This window comes from Panthera onca, chromosome C2 (genome assembly GCF_046562875.1).
Source record: "Panthera onca isolate mPanOnc1 chromosome C2, mPanOnc1 haplotype 2, whole genome shotgun sequence".
NCBI classification, from domain to species: domain Eukaryota; kingdom Metazoa; phylum Chordata; class Mammalia; order Carnivora; family Felidae; genus Panthera; species Panthera onca.
In genome coordinates, this window is record NC_138347.1 from 95,145,944 (window position 1) to 95,163,919 (window position 17,976).

General features: G+C 41.3%; 1 protein-coding gene across 8 annotated transcripts in view; it reads left to right on the forward strand.

The window, feature by feature from the left end:
* TNIK (TRAF2 and NCK interacting kinase) overlaps positions 1–8,381 on the forward strand; it is a 392,848-nt gene extending 384,467 nt beyond the window's left edge. For all 8 annotated transcript variants that reach the window (XM_060640743.3, XM_060640735.3, XM_060640736.3 and 5 more), the window contains 4 exons: positions 1,004–1,153; positions 2,863–3,022; positions 3,267–3,406; positions 5,621–8,381. In XM_060640743.3, the coding sequence (XP_060496726.1) occupies positions 1,004–1,153; positions 2,863–3,022; positions 3,267–3,406; positions 5,621–5,704 (534 nt within the window). In that variant the 3' untranslated portion in view covers positions 5,705–8,381. The remainder of the gene's footprint in view (positions 1–1,003; positions 1,154–2,862; positions 3,023–3,266; positions 3,407–5,620) is intronic.
* Positions 8,382–17,976: the final 9,595 nt, after the last annotated feature.

Sequence of the window (17,976 nt, forward strand, 5' to 3'; positions counted from 1 at the left end):
GTTACTGCTGTCGGTTTACCAGCCAAAATGCCACCTGTGGCACCCAGCCCGTAAGGAGGCCAGTGCAAAGACAAGGACTGGAGCAGGGAGGACTGGAGCTGGCAGGAGATGAGGCCAGGGCCTCCCCTAGTCAGAGACTCCTTTAGCAAAAGATGAAGAAAGGGCGCTCCGTTTGGGTGGCGATGGCCATAAAGCTGAGGCACTTGTGGTTTCACAAAGTCTCTCCCAGATGTCAAGACCCAATAAAGGTTGGCTGTGCAGGAATAATGGCAAAAGAAAACAGAGAAATGCTTGACAGCTTGTTGGGGCTTGGGCTCTGGATTCAAACACATGGGACCTTGATAAACTTGGCTGGAGCTCTCTTTTTTCCTTCCTAGTTAAGCCCAACTAGCCAACGTAAGTCATGAGTCTTATGATGTTCCAGCCTCCCCCGCCTTCTCTATTGCCCAAACCTAAGTCTCAGATGTCAACAGTAAGTTTAAAGAAGGTGCCAGTCTGATGCTCACTCACTCGCTGAAGGAAAACCAGAACCAGAGCGTGCCCGTTAATCCTCAACAGACTAGGCACAGAGCTGCCCAGCTGTCTACCCCAGGCTATCTCTGAAAGGGTAACGGCCATGCCTGGGCCCGGCTGTTCCATGGGGAGAAAAGGAACCAGAGAGAAGTGACTGTACCTTCCCCAGAGGGAAAAGGCCAGAAATAAACAGGAAGAAACAGCAGCACCCAGATGCCAAGTTTTAAAGTATAATGACACTGTCAAAACTGACAACGGTAAACCACTTCTCTGCCCTAGAGGACAAGGGGTAGAGACGGGGGCACAAAAGGATGTTAGACCCTTCCTCCTAGAGCCAGAATATGAATAGACCTAAAGCTGAAAGAGGGATCTCTGGGACTTTCAGTGTAAGAAAATCAGATACTAACTTCCACCAGGCTTTGGCTAAAAGAAAACAATTTTCAGATAACCTCTTTGAACGATGTGGACACTCATGGGGTGCTTTTTAAAGTCTTTTGCAGATCTCCAGCACAAGCCACTGCTTGTTGATCTCACAGTAGAAGAAGGTCAAAGATTAAAGGTTATTTTTGGTTCACACACTGGTTTCCATGTAATTGATGTTGATTCAGGAAACTCTTATGATATCTACATCCCATCTCATGTAAGTTCCTGGGAGCCCGCTGTCCAGGTTCTGTGTACAACAACATGCATGCGGAAAGAGATTTGCTCTTGCACATTTTTAGCGGAAGTCCTGCTAATTTTTACTAATCGGTAAAGCAGATGGACTTTTAGCCTCCACTGAATAGACAATGCTTTTAATACACAAAACATGTGAATTTCATTTTTATGACTGCTTGAAACTGAGTAACGCATAACAGCAATTCTTTGCCATGTATTAGACATGTCGTCTCGTTGGACTTTAGATGAAAATGCATATGATATTTTTCCTTCAGGGGCATAAATTGTGTTTTTGAAGCAAAAGTGTAGTAGATGAGTTCCTAGTTTCAGTTTTTGAAGGGAGATGGGCTCATTTTACATGGGAAGTCAGTGGCCCCTTTGTGCTGTCTTTGTTGCTGTCTTCAACTTGAGGGGAGCGTCGTATAGAGGAAGCAGACACTGGAGTGCATCCCTGGCATTAGCATGTACTCATTGTGCAGTAATGGGCACATTAGACAGTCCCTCCAAGCCTTGACTTCCGTATCTGTAAAACGGGGATTAAAGGACCTATTCCAGAGGGTTATCGTCAGCATTAAATGAGGCAATACCTATAAGGTACTTGCCATAAGCCCCTGCAAATTGTAGTATTAATATTGCAATACTGACACATTGCCCCAAACCTAACTTTTAAACAGAAATGCCACACATGGTTCCACTTATTAGGATTGGTGCGGTGCAAGTACGTAATCCCAAGGCTAACGTACCATAGACGCTGTCAGGAAAGTCTGAGGCCTGATCTGTTGCTGATTGGTATTTTGAGAGTTTGAAGACTTTACTGCAAAGAAGCACAACAATTGAAAAAAGTTGTTTCAGTGCCTAATGCGCACACGCTGCCTCACACACACGCACGCAGCGTTCATTGCTGTGTCAGAGCTTTTCACACAGGTATGTGCAAATGCACACAGGACTCGCAGCTCATGTTCTCAGTGAGGTGACTGGGGCCTCACTGTGAGCATCCTTGATCCTCTCATCTACCCAGCCAGGCAACTACTGGACCACCATGACATCTCGGCTAGGGGAATTTTTTTTCTAAACAAGCCATTAATTTGCATTATGTAGGCACCCAGAAAAACATTCTGTGTTGTATGCTCATAGCCTATTTGTAGGCGTCTGTTTGGGTCCCACCCTTTGACCCCATTTAGGCTGTTCCCATTAGATTCAGTTGATTTTCATTCCCCTCATCTTTTTTAGAAGTAGATGGAAAACACATGAGTTTTAATGTCCATGAGACAGGAGCTCAAATCCCAATTCTACCACCAAATATCAGTGCAACTACGATCAATTTACATAACCCCTCTGACATGCAGGTGCCTCATCCAAAAAGATATCTACCACAGGGAGCTGTCCTAAGGACTAGGAATTATGCATGTAAGGAGCCCAGTGCTTGGCACATAGTAGGTGTTCCATAGTTGTAGTCGTTTGTTTTAGGAACAAGTGAATTGGATTCTCGACCTAGTGCCGAAGTTTGTATTTGTATGCTGGGGTATCTGACAGATCAGTGGTTAAATTAAGCAAAGCAGGGCAAAATGTCAGTCTCTAGAATGAAAATGGGGGTGGGGGAGGGATCCTTTTGTACAATTCTTAGAGATTAATAGTCAGGGTGCTGTCTTATTTTTTAAAAAGAATAATACCTGGCCTTTCTTTGTCTCCTAGATTCAGGGCAATATCACTCCTCATGCCATTGTCATCTTGCCTAAAACAGATGGAATGGAAATGCTTGTTTGCTATGAGGATGAGGGGGTGTATGTAAACACCTATGGCCGGATAACTAAGGATGTGGTGCTCCAATGGGGAGAAATGCCCACGTCTGTGGGTAGGTTAACCATTCCTTATCTCCTTCAGCAGTTACACCCCCCAAATGAAACGAAAGTCAAGAAATGTGAAACAACCATTTGATCCCACAAAAAAAAAAAAAGTCTGTGAATAACACTTGTAAGACTTGCTTTGTCTGTTTATCTCAAGTCGTTTGTCATTTTTGTGGTTAAGATGTGAACAGATGCTGTGAGTTATTGCCCATCTAATGTTTTTAATGCAGTTTTGGAAATTCCTTTTGACAGCCTACATTCATTCCAATCAGATAATGGGCTGGGGCGAGAAAGCTATTGAGATCCGGTCAGTGGAAACAGGACATTTGGATGGAGTATTTATGCATAAGCGAGCTCAAAGGTTAAAGTTTCTATGTGAAAGAAATGATAAGGTAAATCCGTTTCAACATTTGCATTAGTGTTTGCATTTTAAGAGACCACCAGGTACCTGTGAAACCTTCATTTTCCTTTATACTGATTTGAATCACATCTGTGTTAAACAATCAATATTATCTTCAAATGGCATTATTTGGTTTGATTCACGTGAACCCTCAAAATATAGTATTCACATATTAAAAAAGACATTAAAACTTCCAAAAATTTCTTGTAAACCCATAGTAACTTTTGTGGCCCACAGGCCTTGCGATGACTCAGCAGACATCCCAAATTCTCCCAAGCACTTGGGAGGCTTGGCCCATCGTTAATCATTCACACAGGGTCAACTTCACACTCCACTTTTAGACGTGTCACAAAGTCACCATGAGAACCTAACCCATCACATTATATCCACTTTTAAATGTAAAACATTGAACATATAGAAATATAAACTTTCAAAAATTGTCACCCATTCCTTAACAAATGCACCATCACAAACTCAACTAGTGCCATGTCCTGTGTCATTCCAGCCATGTTTCTTCCAAAGTGTCATAGGGGGACTGTTTTGCAGTGAAATTGGTGGGGTCCGTCTGGCATGATCAGTGGCCTCAGAAGGGTATTCTTCGGCAACACTGCTTCTCCTTTGCCCTCCGTGTAGACCAACCCAAAGTGTTTAGTGTTAGTAGCTAAGCTGTGCTCATTTGTGAATTCATCCTTTGTGACTATGGCCAACTTAGAAATGCTGTCCCCCAAACAGCAGGAATAAACACTTGTAGTAAAGAATGTGATGGATTGAACAGATGTACATCTCTTGGTCCGCCCTAGCACGCCAGAGGCCTGATTGGTCTTAGTCCAACCCTGGGAGTGTGAGTCTAGACTATATCCAACCCTGGCCAACTACTCTGACCTGGTGTGGTCTGGATAGACAGTAGCTGTGGGTGGCACGGGTGGTTCCAGGGCCTTACCAGAGTATGCCAGGAAGCAGACCTGACCCCTGGCAAAACTCCAGCCCCAATCCAGTCTCTGGGGATCATAAGACTAGGAGTGATCTGGGCATAGACCACCACACTCCAGTTCATAGAAGACCAACCCCAGCAAGCCGATTTCAAGCCATGCCCATGCCCTCAGGAGCCGGCTGGGACCACACCAGTATCTGGGGCCCAAGGTTTAGAGCCGAGGGTGCACACAACCTGGAGAGAACAGCAGCCCTTTCTTTCCCCCATTGTGTTTCCATGGGTCCTCTGTGCTTCCACATTTTGATTCATTGACCCTAACAGTAGCTGTACTTACATACGTAGCTTTAGCTGAATGCCAAGCATTTCCACAGAACTTTGTAAGAAGTCGTTGTTGGGAGAGACAACATTCTTCTGAAGGAGTTGTGGAAATGAGGTAGCAGAGACTTTACACTAGTGACAAAAGTAAATGCCTTGGACCAAAGTTTGGCGTTGGCTGATTGAAGGGCTAGGCCACAGCCCAGAATAGTATTTAGCTCGGGCAGTGGTTCACTGACATTCAAGCAAGCAATAACCCAAATTTTGCTCACTTCTCTTAGTTGTTTGATAAAATGATTTCACAGACCCAGACCTAATGGACTGTGGTTCTATTAATGCCATTATCTCCTAGGATATGCCTGCACCAGCTGACAAGCCAAGAGTTAACTTTTGGCATACCAAATGAATAGGCATTAAACACCTTATCCTATCTGATGACATAATTTTTTTTCGTAACTTTAAAAATTGAGAACTGAGGTTGTATAGTAGTCAGTTGACCCCAAAATCCCCCCCCCCCACCACTGACTTTGGGAATTTGAAAAGATTCTCTTCAGTCCCAAAGTCTGCCCTCTTGTCAGTATGGGAGAAAGCCTCTATGGCTTTCCAGAAATTAACAAAAGACCTGTTGTGTCCTAGGCCAGAAGTCTAGCACATTCCCTAGCATGAAACTCCCTTTTAAAACATAAGCATCCTAAGGGATGTTGCAAATCAATATATAGCCCCTCCCATGTTCCCGAAGGCCAGTACCACAATAAGTAATAGTAACAATCATAGTAATAAAGTCAGGAGTGTTTACAGAGGATGCACTGTATTAAAAGGCACTTTATAAACACCAGCCATTGAGTCTTAAGAGCTGACACATGGCAAGGATAGAACATGTGAGAGAAAATGGATGGACGGTTGAAGAAAAGAGGAAAAGAAACCATGCAGTTGAACTAACTTCTTTTTAATTTCAAACAGGTATTTTTTGCATCCGTGCGATCTGGAGGAAGTAGCCAAGTGTTTTTCATGACCCTCAACAGAAATTCCATGATGAACTGGTAACAGAAGAGCACTTGGCACTTATCTTCATGGCGTTATTTCTAATTAAAAAGAACATAACTCATGTGGACTTATGCCAGTCTAGAGGCAGAATCAGAAGGCTTGGTTGAACATCCCGCTTTCCCCTTTTCCTCTCTCTCCGCCCGTCCCAGTACAGCCCACAGTCCATCTTTCAGTGTTGCAGCCTGGTTGAGAAGGAGAGAAAAAGGTGGCAGGAATTTCCAGGAGATCCCCAAGAATGCTGCGTTGTCTGTGGACAGAGATGGACCATGGTGCCCTTCGGAGTTAGGGATAGAAACAAATATTGTGTGCTCTTATGATTCAGCTGTGTTATGGTGGATTTTGAGTTTTGTTTTGTTTTGTTTTGTTACCTTTTTTCTTTACCCCCTTACTTTGTAAGAATGGGGAGAGAATGCATACCGAGAAAACGAGTCTGTTTTTTAATTCCTTCTGCCTGCTAGCTTTAAGTATACGAGATGTTGTAAAATTTCCAATTTCAAATGGTGAGAGACAGCACAATAAATGTACCTTATCTCCTTACACTGAAGGCCATAATTGCATAGTGGGGTAATTTTAGAACTCTTTTGCCTTCACCAACCCAAAAGGTTGCTTTTTGATAGCAACTGGCTAATGAATTTTTAAGAGAAGAAAAATACTAGTTTTCTCCTCTTTGGGGAAATAGATTTTAAATGGCTAAACTACTAGCCTTAGACTAATAAAATCAACTACCATTTTTGTGAGTCTGACAGGTCCTGTTTTTATATGGCCCTGTACAGAATGGAATGTGTGGAATGGGATAGTAGTGCCATTGAGTCGAGTTGGCTCTAACGATTGAGGGACTCCGTAACACAACTTTCCCTCAGCTATTATGCAACAGATCAGGGCAAAAGATGGGATGACTGTTGGGGTCAGACAAAAAGAGCTTCTGGGAAACAAGCTAAAAAAATGTGTGTGTATATATATATATATATATATATATATATGTATGTATATACACACACACATATATATACATATATATATATATATATGTATATATATATATATATACACATTCTTTTTTTTAATGCATAAAGCCTCCAGCTAAGAGGTCATTTGCTTTGGGCTTCATTAGGAGGGAGACTTTGTCGAGTTCTTTCTGGGAATTGGGGAGTGAATGACATCCAAGCCCTGGTCATTCCCAGCTTTCTCCTGAGGGTGCCACTTTCTGAAAATGAAAACTATGACTGAAAAAAAATAATAACAATAAATGTTTCTGAGCTGCCTGTGTTCTCTCTGGGTTGGTGAGAGAAGGGACAAGACTACCAAGCCTGCCTGAGACACAGCGGGCACCATTGGTTCAGAGTTGATAGAACTTAAAAACAAGGCTTTGGCCAAATTTCTGAGACCCTAATCATTTTACCTTCCTCCAAATTACCCAACATACGGTAAACAACATTTGTGCAGAGATATGTATGTATTTAGTTCAGGTTGACTTGTGTCCTTATAAACTCTTACTCGGATGATTTGAACTTTTACGTGACTGGGTTTTTTTTTTTCCAAAGCTACAAGCATGGCCGCCTGTGGTATCGAGGTGTTGCAAAACGATCTGTGTTGCGCTTCCTGTTTTAACCTACCTCGTTTTGTTTGTTTTGTTTCACTGTTCATCACAGCAGTGTTATCTCCAGGAGACATATAGAGAGCTCAACTGGCAATCTCAGGTGTATTTAATATTTTTTTAAACAAAACAGTAGTTGACCAAATTGTTCTTCTGGAAAAATTAAAAAAAAAAAAATCCAACAACAACAAAAACAAATGTGGCTTATTTCTGAAGAAAACAATTAATGTAAACAGATTTTCTTTTTAAAGTCTGTGATCCTACTGATTTTGCCTAAATACATTAGCAGCTGATGTACTATTAATGAGAACGAAATACACGTTAGGAAAATGGAGCCATCTCAATCTGGTGGTTTAGGCAAACAGGGTAAGGGCATGGGGAATTATTCCAGTTTCTGAAGTAAATGATTCTTCCCCTCCTGTAAAGCTGGTTATCATTTGCATTTATTCTAAACAGGTAACACACAAGAATGGAATTGAGGATTATCTTCAGGTGATCACCAAGATGTCCTCACCATGGTCCCTTTAGCTCTCAAAAGCAATGAAATCCCCCCTGTTCTCATTTTTACTGCTGTGGTTCTGCTGCTGAACAATCTATCTTCACAAATTCCATGCAACAAATTCAGCAATAACTTTGTGGATTGAATTTAACAACTACTGTAATTGGATGCCAACGTGGACAAAATATATTGATTTGGGTCTCACCCCCAAATGCGATTGCCACCAGCTCTTTATATTGCTGCTGTGGTATTTTGAACCAGAAGCTTCTTTAAATTATGTTGCAAACTGATCTTTGTTTTTATGTTATGTTTTGTTTTTATTTCTAAGTGATGAGTTTGAAACACACAGCTTTAAATGATTTTTTTATTGTGGGATTTTGGGTACAGTTAAGAAATAAAAGGGAATCATTGTGTTTAAACATAAGGTAGTTTGTGAATGTATTTTTTAAAATCTAGAGTCATTGAAACAAAAACTCATAAAACAATATTAATGCAGTCTTGTTTACAGTATGTACAGTGACATAACATAGAACATGAGCTTTTTCTGGTGCCAACAACAATAAAACACAGACGTTAAACATCAAGCCATGCCTTCTATATTTTTGTACAAATATTTTACACTGAGTACAAGGCAAAACTAAATTTAAAAGGTCCCCTACCAAAGCTGTGTTTCTTAACAGATACCTAAATCACTCCTGGAAGCTTTTATCTTCAAGAATATATTTTCTTCCATCAGGACAGGCCGTAGCCCTGACCCGTGGAGACCCAGTGTGCCATGCGGAGTATTTCAGACTATTGTTCTCATGGCTCATAATAATCCTCAGCTTTCTGGTTTGTTTTCTTCCCCCCGCCCCGCCCCCGCCTCCTTTTTTGCCCCATTTTTCCCCCTTTCTTTTTTCTTTTTTTTTTTTGGGGGGGGGGGTGGATTGTGCTTTTCATTCATGTTAATTCCATTTTAATAAAAATTTCTTTACTTTTGAAACCAGTTAGTTTCCGTTTTTAGTTTTAGTTCTTCCCATAGGGGATTTTGTCAGTAGAATTGGCTCGTTTTATTTTTCTTTTACAAAGAGAAACTGAGCCTTCCCCCCAAAGTAAGTCTCACTAGATCTTTTTGGTTCTTGTTGCTCTAAATTGATAATCATGCATAAATCCACTGAGCCTGCCCGTGTCATAGTCTTGACCCAGGTTCTAGCAGGTGGCCATCATTCTAGGGTGCCAGTCCGGGGAACCGTAGTATGGATTCCTGCTTCCAGTGGGTGGTAGAAACAGATGACCACTAGGATCTCGGTTCAAATGGTGAGAGTCCTCCCAAGGCCAGTTGCACTCCGACCACTGCCAGTGCACACAAGATAAATGAAGACAGCTTGCACCAAGTTCCACATAAAATTTATGGTTCTGTTTATATACACCTCGTGATTTTTCTTGAAGACTTTTAAACGATGCTTCAAGACCCAGAGCTGCTTCACCAGTATAGATGATGGCACAGATGAAATCCCACAAGGCCACTTGGACAGGAATTCCATTTTTCTTAACACAATGGCATCGCTTTCTAAGGTACACTTCTTACATACTTGGCATCCAGCACATGTTTTTCCAAAGCATCTTCGTTCCTGGTTGTCAAGACCTACTAACAGTTTTCTGTCTGCTCTTGTGACTCATCGGTAATTGGTGTCTCTGGTCCCTCATGTGCGGTAGATTAGAAAGAGATGCGAGATTCAGGTCAGAGCCCTTTTGGTTTTGTCCATTGCCAGACAAAGAAGTGCCTGAAGCCTGACCTCCCATTCCATGAAGTTAAAAAAAATTTTTTTTTTTCTCTACTATTATGTGTACCAGTTCCCGTCACTGTATTCTTGAAATGTGAAAGAGCTCTTTGTGTTACTAGTGTGTGCTGTCTTTGAAAGTCCGCTTGAACAGGCATCACTTGTATTTGTGCTGATTGCTTTAAGATGGAAGATGTGCCACATTATTTTTAGGAAAGAAAATAAAACTCTTTAACCCAATGGAGGAGAACAGAATATCCACAATACACTGATAACAATCCTGAATCATCTTATCAAGCCCCTGATATTCCAAAATCCTTTTCTGAAAGTATGTTCTGGCCATCTCAACAGTTTCTGTGAACTATTAATTACCTTTTAATTCATGCCTCACAAATTTCAATCTCACCAAATCAAACAAAGCACAACAAACCAATCTATAACTGGCTTCTCCCTTGAAACTACATAGTTACAACATAAAACCCAAAAGTCTAAATGTGATTTCACTTACCAGCCAATATTTCTCAAATGCCACTACATTTTGGCTCTGATCAGCATAGTGGCATCAGAAATCCAAAGGTGTGCTGTGCTTTCATGGGTCTCAAAATGGTATAAACTGAGCTCTTTTCAGAAGCCTCAGCAAAGAAGAAAATCCCTTGAGAACTTTCAGGTTCAAAACCGACCATTTGTACATTTCTACTAAGCATTTTCTAGTGTTGTTTGATTTTCATGCCGTCTCATTCTTGTGGGAATTTTTCCACAGACGACTAGAATATTTTTAAAAAATTGCAGTGTTAAACAGTATGAGACCATAACTCTCTGCTGTGAACTTTATCCTTCCAGGCCTGCCATTTCAGGAAGTGCCCGAATGCACCAAAACTAGAATCCCCATAAAAGCATTTTTTGAAACAAAAATCCCTGGATATGTTTTTGAGATATTTTAAATCTGGATCAAAATCTTAGACTCTGTGTCCATGAGGCCAAACATTTGGATGAAGACTGAAAACACACACACACACACACACACACACACACACACAGTTAAAAATAGAAATGTTCTAAAGATTACAGATTTGGGGCTTTGTGTAGATACCTTCAAACTAACTCACCTTGCATGACAGGGTTTGGTTTCGATGGTTTGTGTTTATCATCACCGCGTTGCATTGTGCTATTGAGGCAGAGCAAAGTCTCCTGGAGAGGTGAGTCTTCACCTGCCAGCAATGGTTCGTTATTTACATGACAACTATCCATGCCCCAGCTGCCCCTTCCTCTCAGTCTCTTCCCCTGGGGTTAGTGTTAAGGAATAGTAATATTGTATTATGCCTTGTTTTAAAACCTTAGTTATGACCCTGAATCAGAATTTCAAATGTTAGGTGACAGCAAGAAATCACAGCAGGGGAAAAAAAAAATGACAGCTTGGATGAACTTTAAAATTGGACGTTGTGAAACTATTTTGGGGCGTTGTAGCTGTCTTATTTACAATGTCACCATAACCGTAGAGATGCCAGATTTACAGGATTGGGAAGGGAGACTATCATTTTGCTACGCCTACAAATGTCTACATGGTTTAAATCTCCAGTTTTCTAAAGTGTTTTAAATTGTCAAAAATATGCTGAAACTGGGTAAGTCTCAGCTGTGTTAGGGTAAAAAAGAAAGTATTCTTGGTGTATTTTCTAGTCTGAACCTTTGGGTTACTTTCCAGTATTTCTTTTCCTACATACAAAAAGCCTTCAGTTTGTTGTCTCTAGTTGTTCTGAGCAGTATTTAGAAATGATCTGGTAGATTCTAAGCCAGGGTTTTCCCATAGAGTCAATGCCATGCCTTGGAATATATTATATGATCACTGTCAAAATGTGAGTAATAAAACATTAATAGTAGTAGGATGCCTGCTTGTCCCTCATTGCCCCTTCCAGACTGTGACCCATCCCTCGTAAGCACCCGGTGCTTTGAAGCTCTTGCCATCAACCTACAAAGTCCCTTTTACCTTCCTTCACTCCCTCTCATTGCTTAAGTATTTTCAGGTTTGGCTCACCATCACTGTCTCCAACTTTTGGAGATTCAATATCCACTTAGACAATCCTATAAATACCCTGGTTTCTCTGCTTCCTGGTCTTGTGTCGTGAAACACATGACCACTCTACCACCTCCTTAATTCATAGCAGGCTCTGGGTCAGTCTCCTCCAACCTCACCAAATGAAGGTCACTGCCCACAGAACTCCCTCCCTTTCCTGCATCGCCATTTTCCCCCAACCTAATGGAGGATTTCACTACATTCATGCTGCTACCTCTTGTCTTATAAAACACCTTGGCCCCCTTAACCCTGTCGAACCACCGTCTCATTTATCTTCTCCCCGTCACAGAAAAACTCCTCAGAGGGAATTATGTAAACTTACTGTCTTCAGTCCTCTTGTCCTTTGGTCTCTTGAACCAAATTAAATCAGGCTCTCATCCCCACGGTAGTAGCTATTGCTAAGAAAAATGTATCTCCATGCTGTCAACTGCAAAGGTTAGGTCTCTGGCTTCATGCTTTTGACTTCTCTGCAGTCTTTAACACAGTTAATAACACCTTCTTTCCTGAAATACTTTCTCAGCTCTGGAATATCCCTCATGTTCTCTCATGCCTCTGGCCACTGCTTCTTGGTCTCCTTTGCCAAGTCCTTGGAGTGCCCAACACTGGTCTGTTTCCAGTGTTGGGGCTCTAGACACCATCAGTGCACTGAAACACCCATATTTCCAACTCCAGCCCTCACCTCTTTCCTGAATGCCAGAGGTCTATGTCTAACTTGCTACTTGATATCTTCATCTGGGTCTGTAGTTGGCATCTCCAACTCAACATATCCAAAACTCACCTCATGTGCACCCCACCCACAAATCTGCTCCCCGTACAGTATGTTCTGTGTCAGTAAACAACTCCATTCTTCCAGACTGGAAAATTGTATAGTTGCCCTTAAATTTTCTCCTTCACATACCACATACAATCCATTGGGGGGAGGGGAATATATAGTTTTTCCTAGCTTCAGAATGTATCCACAATCCATGGATATAGGAGTCCATGCCACATCTTGCCTGGGATGACATAAAACATGTACAGGTGCTGCCACTTTTCTACTCGTGTCTGTAATGCCTTTCCACCTCCCTCAAAGTGGCAGTGTCCTTCCAATAGCACTAAAGCCCCTAATAAATCTGACGCACCCTTTGCCCCATCTCCAACCACTGCTACCACTTCTCTGACCTCACCTGCTATTTCCCTAGTTCATTTGCTCCACCACCTTGCCCTTGCTTTATCCAGAACACCCTCAGAGCGTGCTCTTGTCTCAGGATCTTTGTCCTGGCTGCTGCTTCTGTCTGGAAACCTCTTCCCCCACACCTCTGCGTGATTTGCCCCTCCTTTCCTTTAGGTCCCTGCACAAATACTCCTTTACTGTCAGAGACCTATGTAATCTCTAATCGCCCACTCATTTTCGGCCCTATTGCTTTTCACAGCACTTATCAGCATCTGCCTTGTTCATTGGCCTATCTCCAGTGCTTTGAAGAATAGCTAGCTGACAAACAGTACACATATTTATTGGATGAATTAATGAGTGAATGAAAGTAAACAATAACAGAGTTTGGGAATCAAAAAAGGTTATAGAACTATATGGTCATTTTCATTTCAATATCAGAACAAAAAGCTATGTCCAAAGCTTATATCATAAAAGGATCGGTTTGCTTTCATGTCGAAAATAGAAAACCCCATGGATTTTCTTTCCTGGAAGGCTATTGTAGATGGAAACCACTATGATCCTGGCTGTACTGTCTTTTTCCATTACTCATCTTAACAGACCAAGTCGCAGGGCTGGAGGAGAGACTGTTATATAGAACCTGAAGAAAAGCAGCATTTCAAAACCCTTACGTTTATACACATAATGATCCGTTTTAAACTCTTGGTATTGCAGAGGTATTGGAAGTGGGAAGAGGATTCTGCATTTTGTTTTCTGGTCTAAATGTTTAAAAATGACATTTTTTTTCTAAAAAAAGAAATAAACAACAAGAAAAGTATCTCCTGCCCAAGGCAGCTTCAAGAAAACCTAATGACATTTGGCTCTTATCATTTGGCCAAGTGATGATAATTCTGAAGCTTGCCTGGGCAGGCTCTAACATCTGTATATATTCAGCGCCACTGAATGTTGTTGCATGAAGTTTCATTTAGGAAATTGAAACATGCCTTCTGATGAATTTATTGTTTCACTCAATCTTGTAAAGGGCACACTTGTAGTTTCGATTTGTTCAATTATGTATTTTCCTGCTCACTTAATAAAAGAAACATATTTAAAAATAAAGGAAGAAGATAATGAAATGACATAATATGAAGCAATATAACAATGAAATAATTATTTGTTTTTTTATTATTTTCTGTGTCTTTTCACAAACCTGTCAAGCTGAAAGATAATGTGCAATTCATGCTACATAGCCAGGGTCAAGGTCTTAATCAACCTTTTCCAGGACCAGCGCCATTTTGGGATTCCATGGTGCTTAGTTGCAGATTCCTGAAGTTCTTTACAAAAGAGACAAGGCACTGGTTCTGGGTTCGGGTGGAGAATGTGAAACAGATGCTAAGGTTTCTTAGGTGTTATTTCAAAATGAGCTTTCCACAACTTATGTGAAAAATCATTTTAGGGTTTGGTTTTCTTTAAAATGGAGTATCACCAGCTTGACTATGTTTTTATATTTCCATAAGCAATTAATTCCACGTTCTGTGACAACAATGTGATGGATGGTCACCTCTCCCCCTAGAATAGTCATGTTGGTTTCCAGAGTTCAAAGTGAACTTACCAGAGGATTTCATGGAAACACAGTTTAGCAGCATTATGGTCTGATCAGATTTTTCAGCCCTACACCTAGTGCTCCGTGATTTCTGTGATCAGGTTATCTTGTGTTACTAAGCTCAAAAATAGATGGCAGTGGGAAGATGAAAGAATTTAGAACGAGAAGCCATCCCTGGAGCAGAAAGAATCAGCATAGCCTTCAGATTAACCTGAGACTTCCCCCCATATCATCCTTCCTCCTTAGGAAAAAAAAAAAAAACAGCATGCCAAAGTTATCATCAGTGCAAGACAAAATGATCAGAAAGGACAACATAGTGAGTTTTCCATAAAGCTCATTCAAAGACACTCTTACCTGGAGATGGCATGCTTTCATCATATAGTGATGAGATGTATTTGAGAGCTGATGCTGATAATATATAGCCGTTCATTTTATAAGATGTTCTAGTTTGGGTTTGAGGGGAGGGAGTAGAGATGATTTGTGAGATTTGGGGGGGGGGGTAGTTTTTGTTTTTACCCATGGTTCTATTTGGCAAAATTAAAGGTTGGCAGCTTTTTTGTCAGTCTTCACAAGATTTGGGGTTTGGATTGAGGAGTCTTTGGTTTTATTTTTGAAATTTTGCTGCTTAGTGAAATTAAAAAAAAAAAAAAAATGTGTGGGAATGACTGCTCCAGAGTGCTTATAAAAGTCCAGACCTTTTTTTCCAGGATAGCATGTACTAACAATCTCAAAAATTGATGGGATAAGTATTTTTTAAAAAGTGGGGGGAAACAGCATCATCCAGGACCAAGAACAAAGCAGATGTCCCACCTGGTGTCTGTGATTTAGACTTATGTTGCTGGCATTATCAAGGCAAATGGTGCTTAAACTCATGCAGAATTCCAGCCACTTCCACTGGCTGCAGTTTCATCACTCAGTGGACATGCTGCGAGGCAGAAGACGTCGCAAAACACGGAGGATACCAGCCAACAGCATCCTAGCCACCTTATCAGCCTGTTGTTCCCAATCCCAAATATGATGACCTCCCATCATAACCACCTATGAAAAAGGCGACAAGAAGTCCAAGAACACTTTCAAATGAAACTGCATTTTATAAGCCACATTCATTTGGAGAAAAGTACTAAGACACGTGAGTCATGTATTTAGTCTGCAAACAACGTGTGGTATCCACGAGGGTTACTGGACCCCTTGTTATAGTTCCACACCCTAAGCCCTGCTGACGTCCCTGATCCAGAATTTGGGAAATCTAACTGTAAACGTTTTCCCTAAGAACCCCGTTTGAATCTTTGTTGTGTTTTATGGCAACGTTTGATGCGGATATGTTAATGGTCACTGGTTCAGTTCATCTTAATAAGGCTGCCCTGATCACCTTCAGGTATCAGAGAACTACAAAAATATCATCACAGTATTTTTACATTTTTGCCGGTTTATAAGCCATCTTAATTTCTCAAGTATTTGCAACATCTATGATCAGACTTTTGACAAGCCACTAAAGCAAACCCAGCTCATACCATCTGTGTGAATAAAAGCAAAGTAGCTATTTGTCAGTTGTTTATTACACCACAGGCCCAACACTGGATGCCAAGACAGAAACGGCTAAGGAAGAAATGCTCCCTGCTCTCAAGGATCCAAAGTCACCTTTTGCTACGGGGGAGATGGGAAGAGTGGGGAGGAATACCAACATGCACAGAGACAATACCAAAACAGCAGAGCCTAGTATTTGATAGAGGAATGCAGGGATTGCTGGAGGACAAAAGAGAAGGGTTATGGAGTGCTGCCAGGAGGAGGTGGCCCTTACCAGGCTATGAGACAGGAAAAGGAAGGGAGAGGCTTGAGCAAAGGCACAGAGGAATGAGGAGCATGTGGGCACAGAAAGGACAAGTAGGTCTGCACAAGCACACGGTGCTGGTGGAGCAGGAAAAGCAATCAATCACCTGACAACATGAATATGTAACCTACCCTCTTTACCCCATGCCCATCCTCTGACATAGGCCGCAGAGCCTTCCAGATCTTGATTCAGCCAGCTGCCTGGCCCCATGGGCAATGCTCAGGGAATGAATCACATCAGTTAGGAAGGCCAGTGATTTCTGTGTGTGTTGATAGTGGGAGCCCCTCAAACGGATCATTTTGTGCATATAATTCTGCATATTCTTGTGCTTTCTGCCAGTAGGACTAAGCCCCCAGATTTCCTCACTGCACCCCAGCTTTGAAGCATGAAGCTGTCCTGTGGCCCTACTGGCCCAAATTCTCCTGATAGTAAGAATTACCTGTGTGCCTAATACGAAGGCAGACTTCTGGATCACCTACCCTGCTGTGAGTAGGAATCTGTCATTGTGATGCCCCAGGTCCTGAACAGCCCCCAATCCCATGCCTTGAGAAATACACTTCTGAGTTTTTTCTTCTTCCCCTCTGAACAATTCTTTATGCTCCCAGCGTGTCTAGACATGGAAAGTGTGTCCAAAAGCCACCCCTTTTTTATGTTATGCAGGCCTCAGGTACCAGCTTCTGTCCCAAGCAGGGCTTTGGGAAGAGAGGGCTGCCTAGAGGCTGCTGTGACCAATCACTTGGAAGTGGCTCTCTGAGCCACACACCTGCCACTTTACTGCAGTGAGACTCCCCAGATAGCCCTAATTGCTGGGGGCACCCTCCCCAGACAGCCCAGAGCTGCCTACTTCTTTTGCCATTCTTACCCTCATTCTGTCTCAGATTTTCAAACCTCCACCTATTTTTACCAACATTTTTATCGTCTCTTAGATTTCAGTTGAGATAAAAATGTTTTATTACTATTTATTTATTTTTAGTACTTCTCTTTTTTATACCCACCTTCTAATTTCTTTTGACTTAGCTATTTACTTTGGGGGGGGTGCTTTTTTTTGTGCCTTTCCCTTTTATTTAGCAACTGTCTTGATTTCTACATCTTTGTGACTTTAAATTCTTTTTACTTTGTTCTGCTTCTTTGAATATTTTTATGATTCAATTTCTGCATGTACTGCTGTATGTTATTTATTTTTAACTTTTTCCTCTTTTTATTTGCATTTTATCTATATGCTCTAATCTGCTTTTACATTCCTTTTAATTTTTTTCTCTTAACTTACTGTTCTTTTGGTTTGCTTTTTTGGGTTTGTCTGTTCTATGTCCTAATTATTAATTATTCATTATAGTTATTTTTCCACCATATTAAAATTTTTTTCTGCCTGATTTTAATTTTAATTTAGAACTCATTCTATTTAATCCCCTCATTTGGTAACTGGGGATGTTGAAATGCGTAGAAGGGAAATAACTTAAGATCTTAAGGTAGACAATGGTAGAACTTAAATAAGAAGCCTGATTTTTTGGTGACTGGTCCAGTGCTCTTTCTATCAAACCACAGCCAATAACAGTTACTGTGGGAAGAAGACCCTTCTTTAAAATAAAGAACACCTGATAGCACCTCTTCAAAGAGCATTTGGTTCCTGAGACATTAGAGTCAAGACTGATTCAATGCCAGTGACCACCCAGGGAGAAGGATGTTCCTTGGCCTTTAACCAAAAGGATATGTGAAAATCAAATGAAAAGGGGAAAGCCGAGAAGTGGAACTTTACTCCTAAACTGCATGAAGAACAGAATCCAAAGCCAATAC